General features: G+C 43.6%; 1 protein-coding gene across 1 annotated transcript in view; it reads left to right on the top strand.

Moving 5' to 3' along the window:
• LOC306785946 (calcium-activated potassium channel subunit alpha-1a-like) overlaps positions 1-25,143 on the top strand; it is a gene marked incomplete at both ends in the record, with an annotated part of 118,757 nt that continues 93,614 nt past the window's right edge. Inside the window, one exon of the mRNA XM_079280535.1 lies at positions 1-294. Within this exon, the coding sequence (XP_079136661.1) occupies positions 1-294 (294 nt within the window). The remainder of the gene's footprint in view (positions 295-25,143) is intronic.

Here is a 25,143-nt window from a genome sequence, read left to right as displayed (position 1 = left end):
ATGCTAGCTGAGGCAGGAGGCACCGTTCCACATGGAAGCGACAGCTCTATGAGGTCAAGCAATATCAATAACAATCGAAATCCGGGCTCTTCAATCTTAATATCCAAGATGGAAGACGTTGTCATCCCGTTCTCGTCCGAGGTGCCCTGCGACAATAATGGACAGCGCATGTGGTGGGCATTCCTCGCCTCCTCCATGGTGACGTTTTTTGGGGGTCTCTTCATCATCCTGCTGTGGAGGACACTCAAATATATGTATACCGTTTGCTGCCACTGCAACGTCAAAAAACACAAGGTATGGCCCACTGTCAGGTTGTAGATGTGGAAATCTCTTTGAACGCCTCACACAAAACCACTGATGCACATAGTGTGCTTTAAAAAAAATAAAAAATAAAATGTGACACTGGCCTGACTTATTGTTCTGTAAGGGCCTGCATTGTGAAAATGACATGCCACTTCGATGGCTTCCTCCTAATCTGCACCCACCAAACGGATATCCAGCGCCAACTGCAGCACTGCCTTTTTATAATGAATGCATCCCGTGAATACGATTGTTGTTATCCGTTGGCTGTGTTTACCAACTCCCACTCTTGAATGAAGGGGGTGGTGTTGCATGACAGGATGCGGGTGGGATGAGAGGAGAGCAGCGGCTTCATTTTATTATGCTTTGCTTCAACGTGCATCATATCCTCATGACACACCAGCTCTTGATTTCTAGAATGAAAATAGACCTTTCGGGGGGGGGGGGGGGGGGGCACTAGTTTCATGTACCAGGGTAACATTCCACCAGTGAGACCTGATGAAGTCCATTGGGACTTTAAATGCAGACCCAACGACATCAAGGCTGTCTCTTTCATAGCATGCAACAACTCTGCAAAATATAGTCCGTGGAAACATCATTTCTTCTCGCCGCTGTCTGTTATTAACCTTTTTAATTTGTCCAATCAGTGGTTGCTGCAATGTGTTTTCGCTGCACATTGAATATCTTTGCGGAATGATGAAAGTAACCCGTCTGCAGGACTGATGTAGAAATGGGATGAAAAAGGGTGACTGGCCATGACTTTGCTCGGGGTGGCCTGCTTCAGCGATGAATGATGGCTGATTCACGTGTGTATTAAAGCCTGCTTCATACATGACTCACGCACTTGTGTGTCGTGCGAGTGGTCCCCTGGCTGAACAGAGAGTAATGTTGACTGAACAGAGGGAAATGTTGCTTCCAGTGTGCGAAACATGGTCTGGTCTTTTTCTCGCTTGGAATGAGAATGTTTTATACAAAAAAAAAAAAAATAATAATCAGGAAACGGCAAGTGAGTCAGTCATCAGCATTAAGCACAAAGGGGTTGAAAAGAGGAAGGAGTGACAATGATGGCTGGAAGAAGGAGGGAGCAACGGTGAGCTCCCTCGTGCTTTTGATATGTTTGGGTTGTGTCCAATTCCATGAGCCGTGCCCCTGCTGCTCGTCTCCCGTGTCCTTTCGGTGACCTTGGCCCTTTTCTGCCCGTGTCTGTTTGGTATTATGACAGGTGGAAGACAGGGCACAGAGTCATCCTCCTTAACTGACAAAAACAGCAGAAACTAGCCTCCATTGCTCTGCTTAAAGCCACTGAACACCAATTTGATTGTTTCAAATGTGATATTGCGTACATTTATGAATTATGTAAATTGTTTATCTGAGAGATATTCTAAATAATAGTGATACTTAATGTCAATCATATCTCCCAGCCCCACACTTACCAAATATGCACAAAAAAAACAAATCCCATTACAGATTATGTTCAATTAAGCTGTGATGTATCTAGATTTTGGATAGGACGTGAACATACACAGATTGTCCAGCCCGGCTCTTGGCTGCATATTGAAAAACACAAGTTGACATTTACATGATATCAGATTTAAACTAGGCCTCTGGGATACAACAACGTGTCCCGTCTAAACAGCTCCTATTTACAATGAGAGATAACTCTGCCTGTTGTGCTATTTGGGTTATTACTTGGCTGTCGGCCTCATGCCAGTTAGTCACGCTCATGAATCCCATGTATTAGAGATGGCACCCAACCGTATGCCATCCTGCATATACTTCCAACCGTCTTGCTAGGAAAGTGATGGAAGTAAACCATGCAATGATAATGAGGTATCCATCTTGTGACTGCTGGTGGGTATCTGGTTGCGTCTCATCTCTTGCAAAAGAGGAGAAACTGGAATAAAATGAAAGCAAGTTTCAGTTTGCACTCCCTCCCCTGTGCTGCCGGGTTGCTGTGCGTATAGAAGGGCAGAGCCGTCCCGTTAGGTGACTTTGGTTGGCTTGACACTTGGCTGCAGAGGGCAAAGGCTTGTTCGGAGTATTAAGAAGGGGGAAACTGGATCTCTGTTCAGCTGACTAGCGCGGCCGGCTAAGTTGGCATGTGTCAGAAACGGGATGCATTGAGGGGCGGTGGGCTTTCTCTGGCAGTACTGGGAACCTGGAATCAGAGGCAAAGGAAATAGAGGTGGAAACTCTGAGAGAGACACAGGAGGAAGTGGAAACGGGGGGGGGGGGGTGTGAGGGTGTCAGAAGGGCTTGAGAGGGGGCTTTGCATTGCATGGTGTCCTCCCGTGCTCTGTCATTGGCACACAGCTGTGTCCTAATTCTTTTAAATGGCCCTCTTCTCTGTCAGGATTATAAGGGAGAGGTCATGGGTCATATACATCATGCTGGAGGAAGGAATGAGATAAGTGGATGCAGCAAAGAAAAAATGTGCAGTGCAACTTTTTGAGACTTCTGGACTGTTAAAAGGCAGTAGTCTGATGATAACCGGGTATAATCAACTTTGTACCTTTTTATCGTTCTAAAACAAGACAGGGAAATCGTATTAGAGACAACAACAACGCAGCTGTTTTATAGTTCTGGTGCCGTCTACCGGGTTGGACTAAAAAAGCAACGTCAAATGAAATAAACCCACATTGATTTTCTTTTTTTAACACGGCTAGTAATGGCAACATTTATGACACCATTTCTCTGCCGGGTGGTTCAGAGTGCTCCAGTGCCATTTTTAAACCACATATCAAACACATTTGTTGTTGATTTTCCCAACACTACGTCGCTCTGCAAACACCAGTTATCAGGCCGTCTGGATGAGCGTCATTATTTCACTCTCTTTTCACAGTGCACTCTCCAGACTTCACACATTCTAAATGAAGGGGTTTCCTACTCGGGGAAAGACTCACTCAGGACAATGCTAATGCATATGCATGACGGGAACGGAAGCACAACCGGTGGAGGAAACCACTTTCATGTTGCAAGGCTTGTTGGCATATACCTCTATGTTCCCTTTCTTTTGGTCTTGTTGAATACGTAAGAGTTCTGTGCTGTTTTCTGTGCTGTGCTGCTTCACTGCTGTATGGTTATCTAACGGCCTAGTTTTCTACTCTGCGTCATGCCACCTCCAGGAGTTCTTATATGATGCCTCTGTTATTTGGGATGCGTGGGGAGGAGGAGTATTGAGGCTTTGCATTTGTGGCACCAATCTCTATTCAAACATGAATGGAACAACGGCTCTCTGAAAACACGGCTTTATTAGAAAATTAGAAATACCTGACCTGGTCTGTTGTCGGGCTGGGGATTTAAAAATGTCTCATTCCAAATAGCTATTTTTTATGAGAGCTGAAAGGAATAGTTGATCATAAAAGTCTGATCATAAACAGAATATCTTTGGGTTTTGGACTGTTTTTTAAGTTTGCCTTTAGGAGAAATTTTGAAACTTCAATAAATGAATAAATTGAACGATTGGGCAAATAGTTTTAGTCTTTCTGAGCTGGTAAATAAGGCAGTAGGTAATGTCAGCTAAGTCTTTAACAATAACTTATATTATGCACTATTAACCGTCATGTGACTGACCAGTTAAAGTGATTTGCTTGCTGAAAAAGTGACATTTTTATGCGGGTGTAACGTAGCTAAGGGTCGCAACTATAGTTTGCGTTACTTTACACAAGAGAGCATTGACAGGTGTCATCTTCAGGCTGCAGCTCTGCGTCAGTAAGAGGAGTGGCTGTTGGTGAACTTGAGATGGAGCGATAACTGGCATCTGTCATAGAGCAGCAAGGAGGCAGACGGTTCAGTCTTCAATGTACATGGAGCGGTTAAAGCACACAAGCCAAGTGTTTCAACCCAAGCACCAAACGACACATTATATCCCTGTGTCATAGTGAGGTGTAAATGAGGACTACAAAAATACACCTCCAAACAAGGCTGTTGTACAAAAGTACAACAGCCTCCCCCTCACCCCCCTCAGGTGCAACATGGTCCGTTTTATACGCACTTTCGAGCCAACAGCCGACAGGATTGTACGGTTGTTTCTCTCCAAACAGCTCCACATGAGCGTTGTTGGAGCTACAGTACCTGCTCCGCCTGTACGATCTGATCTTGATACTACCTTTTCTGCAAGTCTTAATGCTATAAACCATACTTTTTTTTGCCACATGACATTTTGTCTTACACATTTCTATTTAACAGATACTTACTTGCTACTACTGTCCTCTTTTGCTCCAAGACTATTTGTATTTAGCTCGTGCGTTTTCTCATGTTTGTTTACTGCTCCGCCAGCCCAGTGTCCCCATGGCAATCATGGGATCATTAAAGTTTCATCCTATCTAATGAGAGTTTGATGTGCTGAGCCTTGGTTCTCCTCACTGAGGGCCAGACTCTGCTCCTGTGATGCGACGAATACAGACGTGCGGTGGGGAAACATCTGGTGCCTATAGGCTCCATTTCCTCTGGCCCTTGTCGGTTTGCAGGTCGAGGGTTTATGACAAAGCACGCCCATGATCACTAAACTACTAACATTAGGACAAATCCATCTTCCGTCTCATGAGATGGCAGCGTTGGTGACTTTTAAATCATCACGAGGCATTTCCATAAATGAAGATTGTGATTGATAGCCTATGCACGACGGCTTGGCTTTCACTGCAGAGCAATTAATCAAACCTGAGTTTGAAACCCGCCTCAGTGTTTGCACGTGTCCGAGTCGGTGTCTACATTCGTGTCCGCCTATGTGATGAGGAAAAGCCCAGACTATGGCAGGGTGAACGAGGCATGCTGGGACTCTCTTCACTGCGCTTGCCTTCGAAGTGGACTGGATTGCGGAGGTTCCTGCAGAGAGGAACTGTTGTGAGCCTGTGTATTCTTTTTTGCTTGGCAACAGACCAGCTGCATTTCGCCAGAGCAGCGCAGAGCACACACCCCGACATCAGCTGTCGCTCTCACGACCCTCAGCCTAACTTTGCCCAGCTCGGCCCTCGCTGGCTTATTGAATTCCAGAGCTAATTGAAGAAATGAATCGAGTACACAAAGTACCACTGGGTCACACAAGACACTTGATAAAGACGTATAGGGCTTCAGCTGTCAGTTATTTTAGGCATCAAGTATGCTAAAGATTCTTATTCTCTCTTCTAAAATAATATTATCTGTCAAAACTAAATCCATTTAGTGCGTTAAGTATCATGTTACATTCTTGGTTTCAAGGCTACTAACTTTTTTTCACTTCTGTCTCTGAAATTATCTCAACTGTTCCTAATTCAGTTTAAACTGTCAAAAATTCTAAATGTTATCCTTTTAGATTCTCCTCTATCGGGGTTATTTGCTACAGTAGTTTTAATAATCTATTATAAGCCTTTTAGAGCTAGCGTAGGGTCATGTATTCAAGTCTCACGCCAAAACCTCGATTTTACAAGACACTTGAACACATGATAACGTTATAATTTACCCTCGCCGTATACTATTTTTTTATTGATAGAGCTTGAACACATCATAAAATAACTCAATGTAACCTCTGTACATTAGCTGCTAGCTCCGTAATTTAGCACAAGCATGACTGTGCCAAACCCTGAGGAAGAGCGCTGGAATATGAAGACAATTTGACAAAGTGGCCAAACCGTGGATTTCCTCAGGCAAATGTTTAAGCCCTTAAGACTTGCTGCCTTAAGACTTGATGGCATCTCAGGAATGTGTGTGTGTGTGTGTGTGTGTATTGGAGGACCACTATATTCTTGTGACCAGTGGTTGAGTTGCATGTGTCTTGTCATGTGTTGTTGACACTTGATGTGAGTGAGCATGTCTCACAGCTGTCCCGCGGCAAAGCGTGACCAGTTTTCCACCACAGCAGGCGATGCCTGTCCCCAGCCCCTCTTATCAGGAGTAGGGCTGCAACTATGGACATTTTTCACGATCATCAAGTTTGTTGATGAATCGATTATTTATTTATTTATTTATTTATTTAGTCTATAAAATGGCAGAAAATTGTTAAAAACGGTCCAAACTCCAAAGATATTCAGTTTACAATGACACAAAATAGTGGAAAGCAGTAACACACAGTCAATTTGATGTACGCTTTCACAAACTTGCTCTGTCCAGCATCAGCGATGAACTTTCCATGTACATACTCCAATATGGAGTGTGTGACTCATGGGTTATTCTTTAGCGGAGATCCTCCCTTTTCAAGGCCCTAATCCCGAATTCTCAGGGCCTGGTTTGATGGCCATCTAGGGACAACTGGAGTGTGCCATGCTGATGTATGGTAATCCACAGGCAAGGAGAGGCTATATATCAGGCCAGATATCATGAGGCAGACACAGAGGTCAACCCCCCTTTACCCAAACCGTGCTCCCCGGCTGTCATGCTGTTATGTCTTCTTTGGCCAGTCACCGGACTATTAAAAGGACTTCCATGCCCAAGGAACTATTCAGAGGTTAAAGGTTAGATGGGACGGGTATACCTGGCTCCACATGGGGGAATAGTGCGAGACAGGCATTCCCACCATTAGAAATTGCCTTGTCAAACTGACATGGAAAACTATTTGCATATAGATCCGGTAGTTGAGACCGGCTAGGCTAAGCTGGCAAAGGAGGCCTGCGAGAGAGCGATAGCTAGCTAGTGCTAGTAGCCAGCAGGATCATGGCTTATGGTTTCTACCAGCTTTCTTCCTCAGCTGTTGTTGTCCTTAAACTGTTTCTCTCTATAGCCAGGCCATAGGAATCATACTAAATGCTTCTGCAGCCATGTCAGTGATAAGAGAGAAGAGTTGAGATGATGTTATTTTGATAATCACATGGACATGTCTTGGTTTGTGTGTTTTCACCGGTATTCAAGCTGTAAGTTAAGAAGGATGTCAGCATGTATTTTCCTTACCTGGCAATGGTTACACTGCAAACTAGTCGGTTTTGCATTTTAATGTTCATGCTTACTTATGTTTCTTAAATCTGCAAATGCCTTTTGTATGTGAGAGTGACAGAGAAACGGACATAAGAATTGTTCAATATAGAGTCTACAAGAGCCAGCCAGGCCAGCACGTGCACAGCCCTGGGACTAGCCTTTTTCTGTTGTGGATTATCAGGCAGAGCCAGCCATCTCCCACTCTCTCCCTCATCTTGGCTCCCCTTAGCTTGCGACCACCCTTAGACATCTGGGAAGCCGAGATAGAGAGAGACAGAGAGTGTGTAGAGGACTCGGCAGTGACCTTCAAAAATCTCAGCAGCCGGTGTTTGTGCTTCCTATTTAGAGATCAGCTCCCTCTCTCTCTCTCTTAGTAACGGCACTGTGAGGCCAACCCTTTGGGTGAAAATACAAGCACATGTCAGCTCCCAGAGACTGATAAGAAAGTGTTCGGATTACACGGCACCGCCATCCCCACAGCCCTTCAGCAACCTGTCTCAATTGACCTCCAAGAGGGCTAGGCTAATATGCTCATTGTCATTCTCCTCGCAGGCTAACAGCAGGCTCAGGTTTCTCTCAATGCTAAGATTGCACCCCATTTGGCAGCATCCCAGTGTCTATAACTTAAGTGAGCACCAGACGCTAATACAATGTGTTTATGGGGAAATACAAGTGTGGCTGACAGAGAAGGGCAGCCTGCAAGCAGTATTCTGTTCAGGCTTAGTGAGAGGGCCTGCTACACAATGATTTTACCTCTTGACTTCTTCTGACATTTGCCAGAGTGGCTGCGCAGGATGAATAGCCCAGCTGTCAATTAGAAGCCTGGTTTGACGCTTGCAAAAACTCAAAATCCCAGAAGGTGCTGCCTCGCTCAGGTTCCGTGTGTTGCCTGGCGTCGCTCTGGAAGCTGTGAAATGTATCTCGACACGAACCAAGCAGCGATTCAAGCGAGACCAATTTCAGACTGACACGAGCTTTGTAAGATGATGAGGCGAGCAGTGAGGCCCGAATGACAGCATGTGTAGACAATCATTGCTGAACGCCTCATTAAAGATGGATGATAATGCAGAGCTGCCGTGCTGCTTCTCTGACAGCCTATACCATTGAGATTAAGCAGGGCGGTAATTGGTCAGCCTTGCCTTGCTGCCCTACAGGGGACAATCGGTAGATACTTGTAATCTGTATTGATTGGTGTTTGTCATATGGAATCATTTTCAAACATCATGGAGGATCAACAATAAGGACAAACAGTGCAGTAGGGCTGTCCTCGACCAAAGGAATTTATCAACGTCATTATTTCGACTAATCGCTTTGTTGATTTAATTGACATCACTGTAAAACTGTTTTTCCTCACAAAGAATCACACAAAAGCACCACTTTAAATATTGTGTTTACCAGAGGTGCTCAGGGGTTTCTTGGAAATGAATTATTCAGCATGAAAAAGCATAAATAAATCAACTAAAGAATCTTAGTCGACTTCGACCAAAAGGACCGATCAGTTGACTCATGGACCCCGTGGGGGCAGAGATACAATGCAGATACAAATGTAACTCATGATCTCCTTCACTGATGGTGTGCTTTAAGTGTTGATGTCAGCAATTCTCATAGATAGTTGTATATTCCTGTTTACACCCAACTGCACACAGAGATATGAGAAATGTGCACATTTGCATGAACTCCTTTGTCTGATTGTATCTGAAGTCAGAATGTACTTTTTTTTGGTCATGCATCTGTTATCGATACGTCTTCAGTGCCAGATGTGACGTCTCCTTCTTTGGTCCTGTCTTGTCAGATGGATTTGCACATTCCTCCCTTTCCTTTTCAAAGCTTTAATTGCAGAGACGGTTTTCCCGTGTTACAATGCAAATAGTGTGGTAAATCAATTTAGTGGAGGTCAAGTTACAGAAATGTGGCTGCACGGTAATTATTTGAAACATCCAAAATAGCCTGCGGCATTGTTGACACTCGGCTTAGAAATGTGTGAGCACAATTGATTCTGAATAGCAGTATGTATGATAAGAAAGTATTTGTAATGTTCCTTCAGCACTGATGGTCATTACTGCTCACTATACTATTTTAATGGTATCTTCTTTACCATTGTCAATCAGAATTCCCACCCTGTGCGTCTGGGTAGTTTGTGGTCTGTGTTGAATGTTGGATGTGCGGTTCCATTATGATGTTGACCAGCGGAGCAGCAGGGATTAGTTCTAATGTTCAGATCGAGACGTGGAATCCAATGGCCGTGGCCGCACACACAACAGTTGTGCTCCATCTTTGGCAGGCTGTGTTAAAAATAATGGGCATTCTGCACAAGTGAAGCCTTTCAGCACCATGGAGAGCTCAGGAAGGGGAGACTGAGCAATGCTTCTCATAAACAAGGATGTGGGGCTATGTCGGTGCTGTTGAGTACTTCAGAAAAAGTCTTGTTTGATATTTCATATATTTGTTTAAACCATCTAACAGCTTACAGTCTCTAACATATAAAAAATAACATGGGTCTACAGACTTCTCTGTTTGAATGTCATGAATCGAAAGAAAAATATAATCCAATTGCATGTTCCCTTAAATTTCTATTTTTTTTTTATTCGTCATCCTGCAGCAACACACTTTGATGAAAATTTTGACTCGACTCAACTCAGACCAGAGCAGCTCAACAGTGAATGAACAATGAGTTGGAGTCATCACATCTCAAAAGCATGGTTTAATTGTTTGCATTGAAACTAAGCAGGCATATGGACAGGTTGATAATATAGCAGTAGTGTGGTGGTACATGGAAGTATCTGGATATCCCTTTACTCAGTACACAGACATTGAAAGGAGTGCAGTATCTGGTGGAAAACTGGTCAAAAATGAAAGGAAGGGTTCTTGCCTGGCTGACAAGTACAGGTGTTGGACGTAACAAACATACTGATGATACATGCTTACCAGAAGTGGGGCTAAAAATGTAAAGTTTGTCATAATAGTGGGGCTAAAGGAAAGGCTTTATGTCCTTGGGAGCGTTTGCTCAGCAGACGTCATGACAAACTGCTTGTTAGATTATGTTTATTAGATTACATTATGTGCATAATTGACATTTTGGCCTAAGGGGTGCCGCTGGTAGGAAGCTCATGAGCATTCAGAATCGAGGGGATTAATTATTTTTGGGAGCATAAATGCATGCAATGAACGTTATACAACACTTGTTGTGTAACTATAAAGTTTGGCTGACAGAAATCAAGCGGCCAAAACACATAATGTCAAAGAATCTTGTAAGAATCTTGATTATAAGAAAAAAACAAAAACAAAATGTCCATCTTTTCTGAGTATGGGCCGAAACAGAATGACGTCAGGAATGCTTATTAGTTCCACTTGGACAAACTACACAAAGATGAAATTTACGTTATTAAGTTTTAAGTAAAAAGGTGAGAAATTGCTAAAATTAATAAAAAAATAAGTGATGACTTTGGCAAATGTGTCTTGGTTCAATTTCCTAAAACTCCAATAGCAGGAAAAAGACTACCAGCCTGACTACCAAAGACACATTTTTTTGGTATTTCTTTTGTAACGTTTCCTGTCAGCCAACATTTAATATGCCATTACAATATATCTCTCACTGGATTATCAGTGTGGCTCTAGACGCTATCGCTATCCTACCCACTGATAGGCACGGTGCCAGTGTGGAGCAGTCAGCTGAAAGCTTTGCCAATAGGCCTTCTTCATTTTGACCTTTTGACATGTCGTATCAGGAAAAGCACAGGTGTAATTAATAACATTAGCAATGGCTGCTTTCCGTTTAAATTGACCAGTCCCAGGTCTTTGGTATTGTGCATGCTGGCTCAGTGTTGGCTCGGTGCAACAGACACATAATTAATGTCATTAGTTCCACCTGTGCTTTTCCTGCCATGTCAACTCACATTTTCTGCTGTGAAAAAGACCAACGGCAAAACAAATGCATCCACTGCTGGGAGATGGTGAGTTTGAAAAATGTCGATATTAATACTGTATGGGTAGCTTTGTTTTTATTACTTTATCTTTTACTTCAAATCTTTTCAAAAACTGGTGTTACACTGGTGCACTTCTCATCATAGTCATATTATGTTTGGATCAATACAGTGTAGTTATACTCATTGAATGGCTATAAACACTTTGTAGGATTATGAAATATTGACTGATATGATTTGTAAATGATAACACAATCACCTGACAGCAAGGCTTATTTTTTTTCCATTAAAGGTGGCTTTTTAAACGTTTCAGTAACTGTAAAAACACATTAAAAGAACCCATACGGGCTAATGTGTCTTATTCTCCCCGTGGGACGGAGCTGAGAGATTTCGGAAAAAAACGTTTTTGCTGGCAGGGGTGGTCAGAATCTCCGGAGCGGGCAGCAGGAGTGGGTTGGCACATCTGCAGGAACAGACAGTAATGGTCTAAAATCTCGAGGGAGTGGGTGATTGAAAGAACTATCCCACACACACATTTAATGAACACTTTAAAGGGGCATTAGCACTCAGAAACACACTCTTGAGTGCAGTCATTTGTCTTGACCAAAGTGAGAAGAACACTTACTGTAGTTGTTAATGAATCCCTTTCTAAAATCATTGCTGTTAAGACTTCGTGACGGCCAATAACGGATTTGGTGACACTTGGTGTTGGATTTCGGGATCAGCCTGGAAAGAAACAATTATGAGGGGAAGTTTACTTCCATTGGTCTATTCCCTTTAATTCCCCCCTTTTCTAGTTTTATTATTCATTGAGATTAATCTAAATTGGTTTCCATATGTTGGTATTTTCACTCTGTCTTCTTCCTCTTTCATTGGTCGCCAATTGCTCTCTTCATCATCCTCTCTCCCTTTCCCCCGTCCCAAAGCGTCTTCATCTGTCATTGTCCTTCAGGTCTCCCTTATGTTCCCCCAAAGGAGCCACGGTCTGACAATTTGGTAGCCAGCGAAGACTGGTCTCTGCTAGGAAGCTCGTGTTCATTTTGCCCACGATACCCTCAGGGACATAAACACAGGGGGATAGAGAATATGTGACACCACACATGACATGTGGAAACATAGCTCTGGTAAAACACTCGCCTTCACCAGGCACTCAGAATATTAGAGCATGACGAGAAAGCAGGAAGGGAAAATCCTTGATTGTCCATTTTTACCAATTTATGAGAACATGAATTGCCATTTATTTCATGGGGGATCTAGCCTTCCCCTTTAAGGAATTGACCCCTGCTTAATGGATCAGAAATGGAAAACTGTGACTGAAGCGGGACCTGAGAAGGAGCCTTTCACCTTTCTCAAAAGGGGTCGGGGTCAAAGTTGACAAGGGTCGCAGACTCTCAGAAGAAATAATCCGTCTGCATGTTCTCACATGACAGCCTAGTGAACAGAACAAAAGCTGGTTGCCTTTTGAGGTGAAACCCTACCTATGCACTGCTTCTGTTTCCTCTTCCTGTGGGACGAGCACTGGCCTACTAACATGGCTGCTCTGTAATTACTCTAACACGCGGCCTCTGACCATCACTGCCACGCTCCCTGTCCATCAAAGCAACCCATTCTTGGCGAGGTGGGTGTGAGAAATACAGGGTTCATTGCGATTTAAAAAAAAAAAAAAAAAAATGCATGCTAGGCGATAAGAACAAAGACACATATGTCAGGAAATACATCGAGAGATAGATAAATAGATAAAGAAGATGTTTCTCGGCCTTGTTTGGCCTCCTACAGGTACATTTCCTTTTACAATCAGCACTTGAAATGATGAAGGTGCTTGCAAATGACAAGGTAGTACATTTTTACTTCTTTTTTTTCTTTTTACAAAATGTACCAAAACACTGACAACGAGGAAGATCTTGGGGAGATAATAACAACGATATATATGAAACTAAATTTAAATCATACCCTCCTTGTTATGAATAGATAAAGAGGATCTTTTTTTAGCCTCCTAGAGTGGAGTCATTACATCCATTTCCACACTCGCACAAGAAAAGAGAGCCTCTTTGTTACACTGCAGCTACTTTCGATACAGGCATTTTGCACACAAAAACATTTAATCACTGCAAACATGATGAATTCATCAATGTTATGCTGCTTGACGTTTTTGTCAGTCTTTTTCGGGCAGTGAAATACGGAGAAGAGACTTGGAACAGCAATGGAAAGCCAGTGGGCAGAGTGGCTGTGATGTATAGAGATTGCAACGCTCATGCTCGTGATTTACTGCAGTCTCAGGGCCAGCCTTGGCCCTGCTGCTTTTATTCACACATCACACACACTCACCATTAAAAGCATGAGGAGTCTGTGCATGGCATACAGGTGGTGGTTTGCTTGTCTGTGCAAACTGTAGTCAGAAGGACAGTTTTAAAAGAAAGGTTTGACAATGTATGTAAGCTACTTTTGATTTGAAATGTTTTGAATTCAAATTTCCAAAGCACTGGTATTACATGCCAAAATGTGATCGAATTCTGTATCCACATTCACTTCTAAACAATAAATATATATATATATATCTATATATATATATATAGATATATATATATATCCCTTAGCCTTCTGGGATTTGAAGGAGAAAACGAGGCAATTACATTTTTCCCAAGCAAGGTGTTTGATGCTCAGAAGTAACTTCTGTTTGTGTTTACAGTGTTCAGAGGCAAATTGTATTTTTGTTTTGTTTTGCCAATCCAATTGCTGCCGGTGATAGATGCTTAACACAGAACAACTGGAGGCTCCCTCTGGTTTTATTAAAGGTGACTCTACTCTTGGTCTTAACCAGACGATGGCAAGCATTTAATGGCTTGCAGAGCTGCTGAAAATCTTCCTATGGGAGACATATAATGCAGCTGAGGTGCTAAAGGTGGGAACCCTCATGAATAATGGAGGCGCCAGCGTGTGTTGTTCATTTGTTGTGTGGACACGGATACTGTAGCTGCATTATTGATGGCACCAAGACTGAGCTGGCAGGCGGCATTCTTTACCCTGATCGTCATAAATCAATAACAAAGAATCCCTCAAGCTGTTTTTCCACAACGTACAGCGCATTACAGCACTCTTGGTCCTATAGGGCCACCGATTTTACTCTTGGTTGTTCCCAAACCTGGTCAATTGTAGAAATACTTTTGCTGCAAAAGGTGTATTTGGAGGAATATTGGCTGAAGGCAATAGATAAACCCGACCTGTAAATGACTGACATCATTCGTACCTGTCTTTCCTTCTGACTGTCTTTCTCGTATTCTCGTTAGAAAGCAGAGGAGGAGAGGGCCTTTGTTGTGCCCACTAGCTTGACACTCTGCAGGAAATGATGCGAAAAAACCCAGGCATTCTGGGAACAACCATGCAATTAGTGGCGTCTCCTGGAACCACCCAGCAAAACTTGGCCTTAATCCCGCTTTAATAGTAAACAACAGCTGTAGGGCACCAGTGTGCTCTGATTAAGAAGGACCTCAGTGTTACATCTTACCAGTGTGCTGTTCATCCATTAAAATACATCTCCTACTTGTGTAACATGTTTGTTGTGGAAAAAGATAACAATGTACGGTTAGATGTTTCTGTCCTTGGGGTGATTTAAATTGTAGAAAAGTACAAAAAATAAATATTGTCATTAGGCTGTAGCTTTGCTATTTCTTTTATCTGCACGCTAGGCAATGAAGCATGTCTACTGTAACTAGATTACATGAACAATCTCACATTCTAGTGTCTTCTGATAGGCTACTCTGAACACAGCTTTCTGTAATAGGACAAGCATGGCTTGAACCCTGCACATATGCACACGCACACACACACACACACACACACACACTTACACATGCGAGCGCCCGGGATGTTTGGTTTCTTTCCTTTTGCGTAATGTTTTTTCAGGCATACTGGAGTCTTCGCGGCCTGTCATTGTTGAACGGGGGTTTAAAATAGACGGGGGTATTTGGAGGCAGCTTAGTTGCAACTGCAACACACGTGATTGAATTAGAGTGCTGTCAGTTGGGTACATTATAGAGATCGCTTGGATATTTTCCATCAGCAGGGTGGTCTAGAGTGTCTCCTGTTACGCTATATTTCTTGGAGTGTTTAGCCACGATATGCTGATCGATTGGCACATGCTGCCTCACAATTTACTTAAGTGTGCTATAAGTCACCAGTAATTGGTTTGATGAAATGCAACTGGAGGCCACGACTGTTGTATACGTAGTGTATAGTGTGCAAGAATATCGTTTTGCTTGTGCCCTACAGGAGTTTACCAAGCAGGTGATGCTGCGGGGAAAAGCTCAGGGGAAGATTTTGACTGACCGCACATTAAAGAGATCGACAACCGAAATACCCTAAGAACGAATGACACAGCATGTGAAGCATGCGGCGGGTCTGTATTGGCTCAAGAGACGGGACACGCACATTGGCTGCTCATTGTGGTACGCTCACGTATGATCACATTAAAGCTTGATGCGAATTGTGACATTCTTAAGTTACCCCGGCACCGCTCTGCGGTTGTCATTGAGATTTCCTTGAGACTTGGCTGCTGTTGGTGACATTACACCGACGCAGGAGAATATATGTCTAGTAAAGCCCAGGCCGCGGGGATTGAGTGTGTACCAAGGTTGCACTTGGACTATTTTTCACCCTCCACTCAGCTAAAAATAACGCGATGGTATTTTGCCACCTGCGTTATTAGAACGCCCTTCCGTCGCCCACCGCAGCACCTTTATAATATAGCAGTAAAAGATTAGATGTGTGTAACCTTGACATTTCAATTGTGTTCAAAATATGTGAATAATTACTTGCGTTGAAATTTGTTTCTAGACCTGAAAATAAATTCTTGTATGCAAGAGCCTAGTTTATTTTTCCACACAATCCGTTCTCCGTGTGTTCCTGTGTTTCAATCAGTGGACATCTATTTGTCTCACACTTTGCACAGACTTTGCACTTGCTTAAACGCGAGACCAACTGCTGGACAGATGTGTGCTGCCGTTCTTCGCTGCTATTGTCTTGAATGCTTGACTTGCTCGTCCTTTTCAGTTGTTGATCAGCGTACAAACACCGGCCGTGGTTCCAACTAACACAAACTTTGGCACACGCTCTCCAACTCCACATTATTTCATCTGCACAGTTAGATGTGTAAGGAAATTAGGGGAGACGCTTGTATTTTTTTTTTTTGGTGTTCATTTTCTATTACTGAAACAGCTAATACATCAGCTGTTACATGCATGGCTGTTAAGTGAACAAGTTGGCAAGTACATATTTCTCGGAATTCATGGAGATTGGATTATTTGGTGGGAGGTGGTGAAGGAGAGGCTAGCCATACAACACGCGTGCACACTATCATTTGATAACAACAAGATTAAAGCTTTTCCCTGAGTACTGCAGCTGTCGTGTCAACTCCTTAACCAGATTATGTTACCATTGAAATTGGAGCGAATACAATCAGATCAACAGACCTACTTATCAGTCTTTTGCAGTACTGTGGTGTTATACCTTACTTTCATTCCTACTACTCAACGGGAGGTAACATAACTTATGTTGAGGTAGTTTGCAAATACATTCAGAGAGTCCCTTTATCTTCTGCTGCGGTGCTAAAAAGAGGTTTCCGAACATATTATTTAACTCAAAATAGCATCAACTGGTTTGAAGTTGGGCATTTTAATTAAAAATGAAATGTAAACAAGACATTCACCAGTGTCCACAGCCTCTACGTTTCAAACGTTGACTTATCACTTTTTTCCGATTGCTCCTGTATTGACGCATCTCTTCTACACGCGTCTTGCATCACAGCTCCTCTCAGCCCTTCCTGTAGCTCTGCTTCTGTCCCTCTCTCTACCCCCCCCTCCCACTCGCTCTGTCTCACACACCTACTGTCTGCCCGCCAGGTCTTTGTTGCTAAGCGACAAGCGGTGAGCGATGGGCTGCTCTTATGAGAGCGACGTTTGTCTGTCATGATCTCATCCTTGTCTTCGCTGTATTATGCAAACACAGCGGATTTCTACAAAGAGAGATTAGTGCTGTTAGTGCATTTAAATTACAGACGTTTGAATTTTTGCTTTTAAAATGGGTGCAGTGGCTTGAAACTTCCCAGGATAACTATTGAACCAAACATAACATCGCATTGCAAATATAGCCAGTGTGTTGTGATTGAAATTGTGCCTTGCAACTTCACTAAGTTTATTAATGACAGTATAAATAGTCATGGCATTGAATTGCTGTTGTAGTAGTATTTGCTGTTGGAAACCTTTTTCCATCATCTGGTCTTAATATTACCGCTTTAGCATCAAACATTTCCCGAACACGATAGAAAGTTTTACATTTATTCTCACGATCGGCACAGAAGCTGTAATAATATTAAGATTTCCACGTATGCTATGATCTGAAACTACCGCTGAACATATTTGAACTACTGCTGCGCCCCTCCCCATTCCATCCCTGACTCCTTCTCATGTTACCAAGCTGCAGATTTCCCTGTTGCCTCATCCCTTTTGATTAGTCCCTTGGGCTGTTACGGCTTTTATTTTGACAAATGAGCCTTGGACTGAGTGCTAAAAAGCAACGACAACATTATTGTAATTGCTCCTTACAATATTCAATTGTACAATTGTACAATATACCATTATCCTCCTCTCAGCCCCCCTGTCCACCCTCTCCCCATCCACCCTCTCTACCATCTCCAGCTCTTCCCCCACAGCTCTCCCGCCCGTCTGCATGCCCCATCTTACCCTATCTTGCTCCCCTCTCCCCCAACGAGGTCCTCAACCTTGTTACATCTAACCGCCCCACCGCGTGCTCCCTTGACCCGATCCCCTCCCCTCTTTTTCAGTCTATTGCGACTGAACTCCTTCCTTTCCTCACCCAACTCATCAACACATCTCTTGTTTCAGGATGCTTTCCCACAGCTTTCAAGACTGCTAGAGTCACCCCCCTTCTGAAAAAACCATCACTTGACTCTGATGTCAAGAACTTCAGACCGGTTTCTCTTCTACCCTTTCTTTCCAAAACACTTGAACGTGCTGTCTTTACTCAACTATCCTCCTATCGCCACCAAAACAACCTCCTGGACCCCCACCAGTCCGGGTTCAAAGTGGGTCACTCGACTGAGACAGCCCTCCTTGCGGTGACGGAGTCGCTTCATGCAGCGAGAGCTAACTCTCTCTCCTCGGTCCTGATTCTCCTGGACCTGTCTGCGGCGTTTGGCACTGTTAACCACCAGATCCTCCTATCCACCCTCGAGGGGATGGGCGTCTCAGGCTCTGCACTCTCCCTGTTTGCATCCTACCTGACAGGTCGATCCTACCAGCTGACATGGAGGGGGGCCGTGTCGGAACCACGCATGCTGACTACGGGGGTTCCACAAGGCTCAGTCCTGGGCCCCCTTCTCTTCTCGCTCTACACAACATCTCTGGGTTCTGTTATTCGCTCGCATGACTTCTCTCACCATTGTTATGCCGATGACACCCAGCTGGTCTTGTCATTTCCCCCCGGGGACACTCAAGTGGAGGCACGCATTGCTGCGTGCTTGGCTGACATCTCGAAGTGGATGACGACACACCACCTCAAGCTCAACCTGGACAAAACCGAGCTACTGTTCCTCCTGGGGAAGGGTTGCCCGCACCGAGACCTGTCCATCACCATTGATGATACCGTGGTGACGCCAACTCGAACAGCGAGAAACCTGGGTGTGACACTGGACGACCAACTGTCGTTCTCAGCAAACATTGCATCGGTTACACGCTCCTGCAGATTCCTGCTCTACAACATCAGGAGGATTCGCCCCTTCCTCACTGATGAGACGGCGCAGGTGCTCATCCAGGCTCTTGTCATCTCTCGCCTGGACTACTGCAACTCACTACTTGCCGGAGCCCCGGCGTCGGCCATCAGACCTCTGGAGCTTGTCCAGAAAGCTGCAGTTCGCCTGGTGTTCAATCGCCCCAAGTTCTCCCACACAACTTGCATTCTCCGTTCTCTACACTGGCTCCCTGTAAGAGCTCTCATCCAGTTTAAGACTCTGGTGCTAGCCTACAGGGCAGTGAAAGGAACAGCTCCTTCCTATCTCCAGGTCATGGTCTACACCCCCGTTCGACCTCTTCGCTCTGCTACCTCGGGTTGCCCCATCGCTCAGAGGTCCCTGCGGCCGATCGACCCGGTCGCGGCTGTTTTCTGTCCTGGCCCCTCAGTGGTGGAATGAACTCCCCACTGACGTCAGGACGGCAGAGTCGCTGCCCATCTTTCGGCGCAGGCTGAAAACTCACCTCTTCAAGAAGGCCTACCCTTAGCCTTCCGCTTAGCACTTACTTAGCATCTATTGTATTCATACTAGCTTATTGCACTCATCATTTTCATATTAGTTTGTGGCACTTACTGCATTTGTTTGTTTCTGCACTGTACGTTGGCGCTGGTTTATGCTCTTAGATGCTTGCTTGAGGAAAGGACATGCACTTATTACTGCTGGTGACTAGTTGTTCTCTCGAAAACCGATGTTGAATACACTTATTGTATGTCGCTTTGGATAAAAGCATCTGCTAAATGACTGTAATGTACTGTAATGTAATTATTGATTTAACAGTGGATCTTAGCTAGTCAAAACGAAAGGAAGACGTTCTTACAGTAAACCTTTGCTAGCCACCCAGAGCCTGTTGAATAAAGGCGCTGAGGATTAGTGATGTGGATTTCCTCACTGCCACATTTGAAGGGAAGCTCATGAACTGGAGGTTACTTCACACCAATAGTCATCATGCATCTAGATGAGAGGATTACGAAGGCTCTCTCTTAGCTTCACAGCCTCGATGAAGCGGAAATGTAAAGTGTCTATATTATGATGTAATGCACGTTGTGTAATTCACATTAAACCCTTGCGTAGACGTTCACTTGACAGAAAAGAGGAAACATTGTGTATATTTGCAACCACTTTGTATATCGTCAGCTCTTTTGAGAATGCCAAGCCTCGCATTCACCGCCCTTCCTTGTCCACACACATCAAAACAGAGGCGAGGAGTACGTCATTGTAGTTGTCATCTGCAAGGACAGCAAGCGATCGTCTTATAGTGACGAGCTTTGAAGAGTTCTAGCTGCTTCATGATTAGTCACTCTCACATGCACATACACTCCTCCCTTGTTGCATCGGTATAATTTCATAAAGTAAAATCCCCCCCTCTTGCAAATGCGTCCATAGCGCGTTCTGTGTGTCCCCTCCGGTGACTTGTCCTTGGGTTTGTTGCGGTGGTCAATTGCACACTGTGTGGACAGTAGAGGAGAGCTGACTCAGTCTTCACATCATGCCATGTCAAAGCTGTTGCCAGCTCTCTCTCTAACGCACCCTGACAACACGTTTTTATTTTTGTGCTGAATTTTCAGTGGCGTTTACTTGAGCTCAAACAGCGCAGCCTGTACCAAGCCCGCAAGGGTCAAATTGCTGACTCTGGGGAGGTGGTTTTCTCCTCCCCTACCCACACAACCCATCCCCACATTGCAGGGCCCTCACAGGGAATGCCTCTCTCGACCTCGAGCGAAAGGCAATTCCGCCTTTCTGTCAGCTCCTCAAATCCTCAAACCTGTTCCGAACACAACAACTCCGCCACTAGAAGGAACAGGCTGATCACAGTGGAAAACGGAGCCGACGCTCGTCTTACGCCGAACACAAACAAACATGGACTTGAATACGGAGTGCTTCCTCTGAGCTCTGTGGGCCTTGTCTGTGGATGTTTCATTCTACAGTATAAATCCTTTGATGTGGTAAAGTTGAGCAGAGGGGATGCCTCAGTCCGCCCCGGCAGCACACTTTACACTTGATGTCACATATAGGGGTTTAATGCTGTGCAATGCAGTCCAGTGTTCCTCCCAAGGCAATGCTCTTTCCCATAAACACACAGATTGGTTTGCTGCGCTGCCATCTTGCATAATAACACAGATTCTCTGTAGGCTTCAGAGCGTTTATACGCACTTGCTGCAATGTTTCATCCAGACTCCAGTCCCTCTTAATGGATCTTGTTAGCTGAGGTCAAAGTGCTCTCTGATAGGGTCACAGTAAAGAAACACAGCCTTCCCTGTGGATCACATCGGGGGGCCTTTCCGTGGGCTGATAGGAGAACACAAGCCATAACAATCCCCTGTGTGTCCTCTCCCCATTTCCTCTTCATAACTTCAGGGTTAAAACATGCAAATTCTGTATGAAGGAAGCTGATTTATTTTCCCCAGTGGGAGGCGTGAGATCTAAATTTAAACTGATTAAATGAGCCTCCAGTTAGAAAATCATTTGCACTTCCATTTGTTAGCCTCTGAGCTGTTCTCAAATCAAGGGCAAGTCTCTGAATCATCGGGCCTCAGATGACAGCCTTTTTTTAATTTCCCAAAAACATTGTTGGCCCTATATGGTAGCCTAAATGCAGTTTGAGGGCCTAATCGACACATTCTCAGAAATTGGAAGAATTTAAATCCAGCTTTGTTGAATGATCTTCATTAGCAAAATGTTTGCCAAACAAATGACCGGGAGGACTGTTGATTAACATTCAAACCAATACCTCTTTCGCTATTGTTCCGCATCAAACGTGTGCCTTAAGCTTGCCTCAATAAATTCACATATTCTTGTGCATCGGCTGAGAGTTTTGAGAGTATTATTGCATCAGGAGAAGACAAAGGTAATGAGACCTGTCTCTCAAGCAAAGAGTCTAATCTCCTTGGTCTCTTCAGGCTTTAAGCCAGTGGAGTGGTGTGGCGTAGAGTGGAAAAGAGAGGAGAGAGTGAAAAGAAACGGGGAGGTACAGAAGAGAAAGTAGAGGAAGCGAGATGCAAATGGAGGTAGAACAAAAGAAATGGAGCATAGAAGGATATGTGGTTATACCGTGATTCATGGTCAGCCAACCGTGACTGCTTATAGTAGTGGTTTGATTGGATGATGGGAAGGGAGAAGAGGGCATATCAAAAGAGAGGTAAACCAATGTGAGAGCTCTGAAGGTAGCAGTGGAAGATGAAGGCTCCTTACCCGTTAACTGCCAGAATACATCACACAGGAAGATACAGCAGTCCACACTTCTACACCTGTGTTTTAACATTTTAAATGATGTATATTTGTGAATCAAAGCTTATCAAAAACAGGATTTAGACAAAGGCCACGCTGCTACATCTGCTAGCTTGGCGTGTTGAAAGACTGCTCATACTTTGTCATTAATATCTCATGCATGCACTGCAATGCTCTGAAACTGTGTCCCATCATGCAACATCTCCCACTCATCTGTTATATTGTGGTTACACATTTTTCTGTAGGGACTGATTCATTAAATATCAGTTGATTTTCAGTCCGAATCCTAACGCACAAACAAACAGCCATTAATACATAAATACATTTCTGTGGAGCTCCAAAGCAATGTTCAAATGCATCAAACTTTAAAATTCTATCATGTGCTTTGGTCCTTTGCAGTGACGGATTCAAAAACTACGAATCTGTATTATCTGTTGTTACACTAAACCTAGGTTTGCAGACAGATATTGCAAGAGATAGAACATAAAGTCTATGAGAGTAATTGATTCAAGCAATTAAGAAATCAAGAATCCACTCTGTACATAATTCTTTTTGCGCTGTTGGTTCATGTGCATATTCAAGTTTTACAGTAAATATTTTCAATACAAACAGGAATCGAAACATTTTAGGAAAACCTCTCAGTATAATATTTCCATTGACATCACAAGCTGTGGCCTAAAATCTCTCCGATCTATCTTAACAAGAATGTTTAATTATAAGCTTCAGGAAGGTAGTCTATTGAAAATGGACTGGCATTAGAGTGAACAGTTCTATACAACACTACTAACTTACATAACATAAAAGATACATATGCCATATAAATACATAGTATCAATAAATATATTTTTCATAAAAATGATTTGAACTGTTTTCATTGGCTGATGTTAAAAAATGTAACTGCCAATTATGTCTGGATGTTGCTCTTTATAGAGTGGCGTCATTGATCAGTGCCGGTTAGACAGCAAGGAGGCAATTAGGGCAGTAGCTACCATCTCATTTGTTTTCCGCTCCTGGAACGCACCTAAACAACAGCCTTTTCTGCAGAAAGTGACGGGCCCCCCAATTTCATGCGTCTGTTGTACGCTGAGCTGCTTATTGACAGTGTTCTGAGGGCAATATATAGGGGATCAGGGCAAAGACAGGTGACTGCTTGATAAGACTGTTGTAGCTGCTGCTGCTCTTTAAATACACCGAGGGGCGTAGAGGAAACAAGACCGTGGAGAAGAAAGGCTCATTGTTAAAGTTCTTTAACAGGATCCACAAAACCTTATATATAGAACTCCAAAACAACTATGAAATAAATAATGATATGGAAATACTTGTAGTTGGTTCTATATAAACTACCAATACAAAGAATCTTATAAAATATATAATGTAAGCAGGACCGCCAAAGATGATTATCACTGAAGTTGAGAATGTATCCCTCTTGAACACACTTTTACGTCAGTAATGTGTTTAAATGCATGCAGTATTCAAAAATGAACTTCCGTTTTTTGGCTTTGTAGTGTCGTGTGCAAGCTGAGATTGTCCTACCGCTGATGGAGGTCTGTTAGTGGAGGCATGAGTTCTTCTGCCACAGGCTCCACGGTTAGGAGGTCCACACAGGCTGCGAGCTCCAAGGCACACTATTACCTCCTGATTCATAGGTGTGTGAAGCGACGCCGACACTAACCGAGCTACAGGTGAAATAGAAATCAATCATTGCTCTTAACACACACACACACACACACACAGCATTGACCAGCAACCTTGAAAGAATGAAAGACCTGTTTGTTAGAGCAGCAATAGAAAACAGATTCAACCGTCAGGCTACAACTGAACAGAGGTTGGTGGTTCTAAGAGACGAGGACGACGTCATTTTGAGGAACGTCACAGTAGCATTCATAGCATTTAGAGCATTTAGAGCACGACAGACAATTCCTCATTGTCAAAGTACAGCGAACTCTTAGGCAGATGGCTTTTTTTCTATTCTGAAGTATGTGGAACATTGGACGTATATTTATTATAACTTCTTAATGCTTTAAGACCTTGTTTTGTCATTTTTTAATTGGTGCTTGCTCCACATGTATATTCATCCGATTCACGTGTTGGGCTGTCGACAAAATGGTGGAAATTGGCCTCAGGTGATTGTGCCACTTATGGCTATGAAGGCTGATGTCATTCAAGCATGTTTTTTATTTACTTCCCAATAGGACAAGATGGTATGCAACCCCCTCTGGTCAAATATTGTCGGTTATAGTTTGGGTCGGAGCACGTCTTTGTGATTTACTCTACTGTATGCAGAATGATCTCATTTCACAAAGAGTCAAAAATCCTGTTCATGTAACGTATGCGAACTGTGATTTCCGCCCTTGGTGCAATAACTTCTGCTTCTAGATTCTTTGCACGTCAGCAAACACATTTGAAGGGCATTTGTCTGGTTTATGAAATGAATTTGAAGCATTTCCTTTCAAGTCGGACCTCATTTGCATAGAGAACTAGAATGTGAGCCTGTGTGTATTACCATAGTAACAAGCCATCTCTAGATTGGTAAGAAAAAGAAAAATACTGAAATAAATGATGCACACGTGGAGGAGAACGGTATTTGCGTGTGTGGTATGTGATGACCTCACATTTCCTGTAACAGTCGGTTGTTCAATTTGCACTCCTCCATCTACCTTAACCTCATTATGTTGTCTCGTATTTGTTTTCATGGTCTTTGTGTCTGAGGCCATTCATCTCTCTAATGTCTGGTTTCTCTGGTGATTACAGGGACAATTACCTTTTACTCGCGCTCAAATACAGTAGAAGCAAAGATCAGCAGACGAGGTGACGAGGTGACGAGCTTCAGGAGTGGAGATCCTGATTGACGGCTTCCTCCCTTGTTTAGGGGTCAATCATTAGGCTTCACAGACTGCGAGCAGAGGTTACAAATTCCTGTGATGTGGTATCAGCCATCTCCCGCTTTTTGAGGTCTTAAAATTGCTGTTGTGCCATTTACTGCTCAGCCTCATAGTAAGCTAAGTGAAAACTGCA

This window comes from Melanostigma gelatinosum, assembly GCF_949748355.1.
Source record: "Melanostigma gelatinosum genome assembly, chromosome: 12".
NCBI classification, from domain to species: Eukaryota; Metazoa; Chordata; class Actinopteri; order Perciformes; family Zoarcidae; genus Melanostigma; species Melanostigma gelatinosum.
Note: the sequence above shows the minus strand (reverse complement) of the source record. Positions and strands in the feature narration are given on the sequence as shown.